This window comes from Pinus tabuliformis, chromosome X (genome assembly GCF_031772625.1).
Source record: "Pinus tabuliformis cultivar Carrire ecotype Pingquan chromosome X, CPIR1, whole genome shotgun sequence".
Lineage (NCBI taxonomy): Eukaryota > Viridiplantae > Streptophyta > Pinopsida > Pinales > Pinaceae > Pinus > Pinus tabuliformis.
The window spans coordinates 591229676-591240490 of NC_142308.1; the positions used below are offsets into that span (position 1 = coordinate 591229676).

The window sequence follows — 10815 nt, forward strand, 5'->3', positions numbered from 1 at the left end:
ATACTTGTTCTGGCCCATATCCGTGGCTCATCAGTCCTAGTTCACATATTAAATGTATATGCACCATATAAGAATCGTTTCCCTTTTTGGAACAATCTTCTATCTTCAGAATTACTTGAAATTGATTCTCTGATAATTGGTGGAGACTTTAATTGTACCTTTTGCAATGAAGAAATATGGGGCAATGGCAGGAAATATGATCCGATGGGGAGGTACATTCGGGAAGCCATTATCCAATATAATTTTATTGACATCCTACCAAAGTGTCGGGGACCAACATGGGACAGCGGGCGATCTAATAATTCTTTCCTGGCAAAAAAACTAGACAGATTTCTCTTGCATGAAAATCTGATTGAAAGATTCGGCCCCCCTACAATGAATATCATTCCATCTTTTATATCAGATCATCGGCCTATTTCTATTCATTGGAATCATGTTGGATGCAGGTTTGGATACCCTTTCAAATTCAATCGCACATGGCTAGCTGATGGGAGCTTCAACAAATTTATAAATGATACATGGAAGGCCGCTTCCAAGCAGTATAATAACCAATCTTGGAAATTTCTTGACCGTCTGCAATCCCTTCGGATAAAAGTCAAAAAGTGGCAGAAGGAGAAATCAGCCTCCAACATAAAAGAACTGAAGGATATAGGCAGAAAATTGGAGCTTTTATCAACTCACTTTAAATATCCAGACATGTCGTCCTCCATCAGAAAAAGTATATAGGAATTAGAAAAAAGAAAACAGAAGATATTAGAGGCTGAAGAGATCACTTGGAGGCTAAAGAGCCAAGCGTTATGGCTCAAAGAAGGAGATAAAAATACGAAGTTTTTTCACAGGTTTGCAAATAAGAGAAGGGAAGCAAACACTATCTGGGAAATCAAGGACGAGGAAGCAAACACTGATTCCACTCAGGAGGCCATATCTCGAGAAGCTATGAAGTATTTAAAAAAGGTATACACCAAGAATTCTGTCTGTGACATTGAAGACATTCTATGGGGAATAGACCCATATCCCACTATGTTTAATGGAAATCAAAATAATGCTCTATTTGTTGAAGTATCTGAGGAGGAATTACTGACAACAATGAAATCATTCCAGAAAGACAAGTGCCCTGGACCAGACGGGTGGTCCATCAATTTCTTCGTCCACTTCTTTGAGATATTTAAGACAGATATTCTAAATATGGTTGAGGAATCGAGACTTCAGGGCTTCATAAGCCAAAACATTTCATCAACTTACATCGCTCTAATCCCCAAGAAGAAGCTCTCATCCACTTTTTCTGACTATCGGCCAATTTCATTGTGCAACGTATTATACAAAATCATATCAAAGATTATAGCCACCCGTATAAGGAACATTTTATCTCTCCATCTGTCTCAAGAGCAACACGGGTTTCTAAAGGACATGAATATATTAGATGCGGTAGCCCTCACCCAAGAATGCTTACATTCTATGCACAGCAGAAGAATTGAAGCAGCGCTATTGAAAATCAATCTTAAAAAGGCTTATGATTGTGTGAACTAGGGCTTCATACGATGCGTACTGGCTAGGATCAGCCTAGATGTCAGATGCATCAGATGGATCATGGCCTGTGTGGTGGAGGTCAATTATGCAATCCTCATAAATGGAATCCCAACCCCATTCTTCAAAGCGGCCAGGGGCTTACGTCAGGGCTGCTCTCTGTCGCCGCTTCTCTTCATTTTAGTAATGGATTCATTAAGCCTCCATATTAAGAAAGTGATCCAACAAAACAGATACAAGCCCCTCCCTATAAGCAGGAACATCTTCATTTCGCATAATTTCTTTGTCGATGATATCCTATTATCAGCACTGCTGTGCAGAACTACATGGATATGTCTTCATGAGATCTTGGGGAGATTTCAATTAGCCACTGGCATGTTTGTTAATGATATAAAATCCTCTTTTCATGTTGAAAATATAAATGGAGATCTCATCACATTTCTAACAGGTCTTTTTAATATAAAAGCTTATCCCATACGGAACGGATTGAAATATCTAAGCTATAATTTGATACAGAGTAGCGGATTGGTCATGGATTCTGGATCATTTCTATAAGAAAATAGCTGCTTGGGAATACAAATGCTTATCAGTAGGAGGCCGCACCATCCTGACTCATGCTGTGTTGGCACAAATCATGGTTTATTGGGCACACCTCTTCTTTATCCCATCAGCTATCATCAACTGTCTCAACAGAACGATTGCCAATTTCATATGGGGAGGACAGAAGGATAAGAAAAAATTCCACTTGACTAAGCTATCGAAGCTGTCTCAGCCCAAACATATGGGAGGTTGGGGTTTATTGGATCTGCACACTTTTAGAAGAGCCCTTCTCTGCAAAACCATGTGGAAAGCGATTATGGGAACATCTATCTGGAGCAGGGTCATTAGAGCCAAGTATATGGACAATCAGGACGTGACTTATTGGTTTAGATAGCGTAATATTGGATCCTCTAATGGCTCAGCTATATGGAGAGGATTTCATAGAATGGAGCCTTTCTTCAGGAAAAACTTAATCTAGAAATTCTAGTCTGGATCTAATAATATTATTGGCATAGATGATTTTGCAAGTGCGGAAGAAAAAATCATTTTTTCCACCTAGCTGTTGAGAGCATTACACAACAGGGGTTATTTCTTTTGGGCCAGTGTCATTCAAAAATGGGATGGAGCAGTTCCCATATGGAAAACTACCACAGAAATTCAACTCAATGGCGTACTGGAAACTCAATGGAATTCCATCATTATGTCTATGCGAGCTATGCGAGCGAGGGGCATTTATCGCTCGTCGGACAAGGATTTCCTCATTTGGAAAGGTATCGGTGGCACAACAGCTGTTCAAGCAAAGCAAATATATTTATAGTTACTTTATCGAACATCCGACCCACCTGATAATATATTTCCAACTGTTTTTTGGATAACAGGATGTCCCATAAAAATCATTATTTTTGCCTGGCTGGTTTTTTATGACAAGAACCTCACTTGGGAGAATCTCCAAAAGCGGAAATGGTATGGTCCAGCCGTTTGCCCCATATGTAGATCAAATTCCGAGAGCAATTTGCACATTTTTCTTCAATGTCCTCAAACTCAATTTATTTGGCAGAACCTAGTTGCCCATTTCGGTTTCGCCTTTTTTAATGCTCCTTCTATCACTGAAGCTTTCACAGGATGGAGTAATTTGTATACCGAGAGGAGGCCTATTCCACTGTTAACAATCTGGGCCATATGGAAGTGGCGCAACAGGATTATATTCAATTCAATAAGGGATCTGCAATCAACAGTTTTCGAATATATCCTTAGCTTGTATAATGAGATTGGACGACCTTGCCAATCCAAAGTCAGGCACTGTAGGCAGTCTCAGTCCAAGGATGCCATTGTTTATCCTTGTGCCTATTTTGATGGAGCTGCTCAACATGGCTCATGCGCCTGTGGAGTTTTCATTATCGTTGAGGAAGGTCAAGTTTATGACATCCATTGGAATGGAGGAGTTGGAACAAACAATAAAGCAGAAGTCATGGCTCTGGCTGGACTCCTATCTATATGTGACTTCCTTGGCATACAAAAGCTTCATATATTTGGGGATTCGAAAGTGATCATTGAGCACGTACTGTCTAAACATATCATAAGGAACATACACCTCTCAGGATGGCTGAACAGGGTTGAGGCCATGTGGAGCACCAGGAAGGACTACACCATTTCCCACATTGCTAGGGATAAAAACCGGAGGGCAGATGCTTTATCAAAACAGGGTCTATCATCTCCACAGGGTATATGGAGGATGCAAATAAGAGTGGACAACATCTCTCATCAGATCCAAGACTTTTCCATGCCGGTTACATAATTTTCTATAATGTGATCCCTATCTGGTATGACTTTTCATTTTTCCACAATTTTTGACTCCTATGTTGATTTTGATCCTTAAATATCATGGCATATGGGACCGCCGAATGAACTATCATTTTGTGCATAGAAGCTACTAGCAATATCTCTCTATAAGTCCTATCAAGTTATTATCTAATATGGCTTCATAAAACCTTTTCTCTCCATGTGCATATGATCCTCTATATACCGCCATAATTAATGGTCCCCATATGCATTGCTGTATTTTTTGATGAATGCATATAATATAATCATAAAGCTTTTTTTCGTGCTGGAAAAAAAGTAGTTGATGGCAGAAACTGGGAAGTAAGTAATTGATCCCAGCAGATGACATGAAGAATCTGTCCGAGAATGGTACGGAGTTTACGCATACATCTAGCCATGTTTAATCACTTCGGTTACAAGAGGAATTGAGGTTTACCTCTAACGTTTCTGAGCTGCAGCTAATCTCATTACTGTGGCTGAACGTTTCTGAGCTGCTTCTATTCACAATCGTTGCAGGCCAATGCTCAGTACTGTCTTCCTAGCCAAGAAAGATGAATAAGTTTGGGATATTACTGTTTTCTCTGTTTTTGGCAACGAGAGGAATAGAAGTGACGAGTAGAAGAATTGCAAAGGCCGTTGACTGTTACACTGGCAATCATGACTACAAAGATGCCCTGTCAAAGAGCATTCTGTTCTTCGAGGGGCAGCGGTCGGGTATTCTTCCATCCAATCAGAGATTGACATGGAGGAAAAACTCGGCCCTTAAAGATGGATCTGATCAGAATGTATGCAATTTTTGCTCATAATATTCCTGCTTTAAACCCGCAGATCAGATAACTGGTTGCACGCTTCAGCTTTTCATATGATTTCAATGACCTAATCACTGAACTGAACTGAATACAGGTTGATTTGGTTGGAGGATATTACAATGCAGGCGACAACGTAAAATTTACGTTTCCAATGGCTTTTAGTACTACGCTGTTAGCCTGGAGCGTGCTGGAGTTCGGTCACTTAATGGGCGGTGAGATTGGTAATGCCATGACTGCGATCCGTTGGTCTACCGATTATTTCCTAAAAGCTACCGCCCTCCCGGGCAAACTGTTCGTGGAGGTATAATTTGCTGCACAAAGACAAGAATTCCTAAAATCCTAACATACAAGAAATGAAATGCTTATTGGTTTGTGGTTGTGAAGGTGGGCGATCACAATGCTGATCACATTTGCTGGGAGCGACCGGAAGATATGGATACTCCTCGTACCGTTTACAGTGTCGACTTCCAGAATGGAGCCTCTGATGTGGCCGGGGAAACTGCTGCGGCCATGGCTGCTGCGTCCATCATCTTCCGAACGTTGGACGCCGCTTATTCCCAGTGTCTCTTTGAAACCGCAACTCGGGTAAAGAAAAATATAGGTTAACAATAAACACTTCGTTGCATAGTATAAATTAGATTACTTTGGTGCGTACCGCTGATCTCGAACCCTTAACCTCGTGATTTAACAAGAAGGAGCCGAGGAATTGGGTAATTATATATATATATATATATAAAATTATGATTTGGATGGCCATTGTGAACATGTTTATGATTTTTTGTATGGTCTGCGACCTCTTTTGGTTATAGTTTTTGTTTTATTATAGGCTTAGAGGCAGCCCCTCTATTGTCATCAGGAACAGTTTCGGCTGGTTTAATATGGCCTTTCATGTTACAGCTCATTATATTTCCTTAATATAATATACATGTTGATTTTCTCTCTGAAATATATATATATATATATATATATATATATGGTAAAGTGAGGATGAAATAAATGTATTGATTAATGTTTTGAGGTTTTCTGTGATCAGTGCTTTGTGTGTTGTTTTTTCTGGAGTTCTCGTATCCATAATTTGATTGAATGGACGTTTCTAACCCTCCACCATGGCTCAGCATCCGGATTGATGTTAGATCTGAGATTTTTGTGATTTATATTGTAGAAAAATGTTTTTCGATTAATCATATTATTAAAATTTAGTCATTTTTTCAAATCAACTAATCATTAAAATTTAGTCAATTTTTACAACCAACTAATCATTAAAATTTAGTCAACTTTCAAACCAACTAATATATTAATGTTTTATAAATTGATTTGTTGAATGATTTGGAACTCTTAAATTCTTGATTAATTTAATAACAAGAAATCTAGGAATTAAGTACTTATATATAAAATAAATTTTAGTAAAGTGTTTTTGTTGCCATTTAATTTAATCTATGTTACTGTGCTAGTTTTATTATTTCTGGATTTGAGCTCTGTCAATTGGCAGGAAATGACATTTCTGGGATTACTCTGCCCATAGTTTAAAACCTTAAGAATTTACCCACATCGAAAATAAATTTTTGATGATAGGTGAAGTGACAACCTATATTAAATATATTGTGCAAATTCACACAGTTCATATCCAGAGATAATAATATTAATTGGATGTACATTGATGCTGATTTGTGTTTAATATTGAATTTAAGTAGACCGCTACTTATTCATTCCATTCGTACGCGTATTTGTCCTCCATAGCTCTTCGACTTTGCAGACAGATACAGGGGATCTTATTGTGACAGCCTTAAGTCTGGAGTTTGCTCATTTAACTGCGGCTTTGATGGATACCAAGTAAGTTTTCTGTTTCATTTATTCTCACCCGGAAAAGTCCCGTCAAAATACCCAACCTAACTTCCAGTTAATACTAATGGGGATTTCAGGATGAATTGCTGTGGGCTGCTGCATGGTTGCACAAAGCATCGGCCAACAATTCGTATCTGCAGTACATTGATAGCAATGGCAAAACACTGGGAGACAATGAGGAGTTACATGGATTTGGATGGAACAATAAGCACGCTGGCATTCATGTACTGCTCACCAAGGTAATCACTCCATGCAGCTTCACAGTGCTCATATCAACTGTATTGAATTTCAAAGCCATCTATACTCGTGTATCTTTTTATACGCAGGAGTATTTGTCCGGGAATGGATGGTTCTTAAAACCATACAAGGCATACGCTGACAAATTCATTTGCGCCCTCTTTCCTGAAACACCTTATCGACCACATGTTCAATACACACCAGGTTCCCCTAATAGACTCTCTTTTTTTTTTTTTTTTCCCGGGATTTTGTAGGTTTGTTGTGTACATCTTGCTGCTGCGGGAAGATGAATAAGCTAATTGGAGAGATGCTGTGTTACAGGTGGGCTCATATACAAAAGTAATGCAAGCAATATGAAGATTGCGACGTCAGTATCGTTTTTGGCATTAACGTATGCCAAGTACCTGAGCGACGCGTCTCGAGTGTTGTGGTGTGGGGGCGTGGAGGCAACTCCGGCAAGGATTCGCGCCTTTGCAAAACGACAGGTAGGTGCACCACCTACTTCACTATAACTGGTTCTTGGTAGAAGTCAAGAATGCATTTGACATTGGTGTATCGCCATTATGGAGTTGCAGATTGATTATATATTAGGGGATAATCCTCTGAATTTATCATACATGGTGGGATATGGCTCCCGCTTCCCCCGACGGATTCATCATAGAGCCTCATCTCTGCCTTCTATTGTCGATCACCCGGAATTCATTGCATGCAAAAGTGGGTTTCGTTACGTCCATAGAAATGGTTCCAATCCTAATCTTCTGATGGGAGCAGTTATTGGAGGACCAGATGAACACGACCAGTTTCCAGACGATCGAACAAAATTTCGGCAATCGGAGCCCAAGATGTACATCAACGCTCCTCTCGTTGGCGCGCTTGCATTTTTCAGCGCACATCCATCGTGATTTCCCAGAGATGCTAAATCCTGACACGTTTCTTTACATTTTCTCAGAGGGTGGCATTTAACTTTTCATTTCTTTAAATTTTCTCAGAGGGCGGCATTTAACTTTTCATTTTCTTTAAATTTTCTCAGAGGGTGGCATTTAACTTTTCATTATGGATTCTCAAGAAATAAATCACGAATGTTTCTAGAAACAGGTTGAATGAATCCATACATTCTGGTTTGCCTCGTTGTTACTCACTTTCTGGACAGATTCACAAGGAACAATGGCGTCTTTTGTTTATGTCCTTTTGCCTTATCGCCATGGTCAATAATCGCACTACGTTTTATTTATGTTGAGTGTGTATGGTACTTTAAATGATGATTATTCAAGGTGGGTATGCTAATTGGAATATTTATGAAATAAAATATTGTTAAATATAACAATATTATCTTTAAGATATATTTCCTTGTAATTTTTTATCTCGTAAAAAATTATTAAACAACCTAGATTCTTTAATAAGTCATTTCCTCACTCACAACGTCCATGGAACTAAACCAGAATTTGGTGATAGGGGTTGGGGAGGAGCTTCATTGCTTTGAAAAATTTTCTATATATTATAGCATTTCAAATTTCCGCTACTTGTTAAGTGCTTTACCTTTGAATTTGTTTTGAATTACTTGAATGAGTTGAATCAAACGATATGGTATTAACTTTGGCCAATCAAACAACATGTCGAAAATGGATGACTGCATACGCTTATCTAAACATGTAATATTTTTAACATGGATGAGTATAAATATGCTTGAAGAAACTAAAGAAATCCTATATATAAAACTTCTGAAAAGATAACATGGAGGTTAGTATTGATCACAACACTCCACCTCATTAGAAAGATTCATGGGAGAGTCTTTGATTTGATTTGATTTATTTATTTTATTAATAGAGTAAATTGATTTGATTTATTCATTTTAAGGGAAAATTAAATTATTTGATTTCTACTACAATTTCTTGTCAAGCATGTAATTTTTGACACAATTGAATTCAAGTATGTTGAGAAATTTATAGAACAATGATTAAGTAATTTCTCTTTCTTTGATAACTGCTTGTGATTTATTTTTACTTATCTTATTAGCTTCTCTTATTATTATCATGTTTGTGTATCATTAAACAACTACCAAAACAAGAAGAACAAGAACACAAAATATAGGCTATAAGCCAGAGCCAAAACCTCTCCACTTGAGAGGAAAACCCACAAATCTCTTTTCTTCCTTATAGATTCTTCAATTGACGAATTCCAAGACCTTTAGACCAAGACGAACACCTTCCAAGACCAAGTCCAACCTTTCTAGATGATGTTCTTTCCTTGTCCAAGTCAAGCCAAGTCAAATCTCTTCCATTAACACAACTTCGACCCCTAGCTGCAGAATTTCAACCTCCACTGCAGACCTGAAATTTTCGGCCCTCCTACAGTTACTGTTGCCACACATGTGAGCTTCTTTTAGCCTCCTAGGGCTTCCTTAGACCTTTGTTTGGCTTTCTCTGACTTATGGAGCTTGAGGATGACTTCTTGTGACCTTCACTTGACCTTCTTACCTTCTCTTCTTCAGGATCAAACTTGTAGAGGAAAACCATAGATCTGTTGCAGAAACCCTAGCTTTACTTTGCACATGCGAGAGAGATATAGCCCAAAACCAAGTCTTCTTTGTCATCTTCCTTTTCCACTGCCTTCTTCTTCTTCTTCCTTTGCTTGAATGAGTGAGAGAATTTATTCGAATTTCCTCCTTCATATAGGCTCCTCAATGAGGGCGTGGCTCCTCATTTTAGGCCGACTTGCCAACTACCAGGACGACTTGGGCTTGAAGGGTATTTTTCCATGTTTAAAGACAAAAATAATTTTCTTTTTAAGTTACAATGTGTCCAAAGGGGTCTTCAACTTATGATAATAACTCTTTTGACTTCTTGACATAGGACAAACCGCAGAAGCACTCAATGAGTGCTTGACCTATAAAATAAAAGACCTTGAGCATGAAACCCATGCTCCAAAAATAATAATAATAATTTTCTTTCATTTTACAAATTACAAGAATCAAAATGTACGTTTCATATTTATGAAGACCAAACCTAGTTACACATTTTTGAACAAAGTAATAGTAGATAAGAATGTTGTTGATACTTGATAGATTGTTATTGCCAAGGTTTGAAGGAAAATCAAGTTCTAGAGCAAAGAGGAACACACTAATCATTCTAAAATATCTTGTGAAGCCAAGATTCTTCAATGTCTCCAAATCGCACAGGATGAGAAAAAAACATAATGATGAATGTGGAGTTATTCAACTAGTACTTGCATGCTACCACTATCTCTCAATCACAAACTCGTTAGGAGAAAATACAAAGCAGTGAGGGAAAGAAGAAACACTGATGATTTACTCCATTTCTTGTACACTAATTTATAGAAGATGAGAAAAGTAATAATAGATGCTTTTGGACATAGAAAAGTCCAACGCTAACACAAAATCCAAGAATAGAGACAGGCATAATCTCTAGAAATAGCTCTAGGAAGCCTCTAAGTGAAACACTCCATGTCATGCTAAGAAGAGGATCCTAAAAGGTGCTCTTGCTTAATAATAGGTGATGTAATGAAAATGGCACAAAATCATGCCCTTATAATCCTCTAAAGTGAATATTTCTCTTAGTATAGTTTCAACTTGTAATAAAAGCCTCCATTCCAACAATGACTTCAAAGCTTGTGCTCCATGAATGACACATGCATAAGAGAATAATAGGGGAATTAAAAGGATTTGAGGGAAAACATTTCCAAGTAATAATAAATGGAATTTTAAGAAAAAACCCTCCAAACATCACATAAGTGTGAGACAGGAATAACACATCACAAACCTAAAATTGAAAGCAGGCTAGATAGAATAATAGAAGGGGTTAACATATGGTAAACATGGTTAAATATCAGCCAAAGGAAGGCTTCACTATTTAGGATAAAAATTAAATCTATCAGTATGCCTAGAAAGCAAGGATTGTCTATAAGTGTGCCCTAGGTTTAAGAATAGTAATTCCTCTCAAACGTTTTCTACAGAATTTGGCAGTTTTCTACCGAGCTATTCCTTCCTACCTTGATGGTGACCAAAACTGCATGTGTTGGAGCTGCATAC

At 38.0% G+C, this 10815-nt stretch overlaps 1 protein-coding gene across 1 annotated transcript; it reads left to right on the top strand.

Annotated features, from left to right (window-relative positions):
* The first annotated feature begins 4289 nt into the window (after positions 1-4289).
* Positions 4290-7930, top strand: LOC149141401 (endoglucanase 8-like). The gene is made up of 8 exons (XM_089446748.1): positions 4290-4667; positions 4786-4992; positions 5076-5276; positions 6429-6521; positions 6611-6772; positions 6860-6974; positions 7092-7255; positions 7346-7930. The coding sequence occupies exons 1-8, from the start codon at positions 4434-4436 to the stop codon at positions 7670-7672; spliced, it is 1503 nt and encodes a 500-aa protein (XP_089302874.1). The 5' UTR covers positions 4290-4433; the 3' UTR covers positions 7673-7930.
* Positions 7931-10815: the final 2885 nt, after the last annotated feature.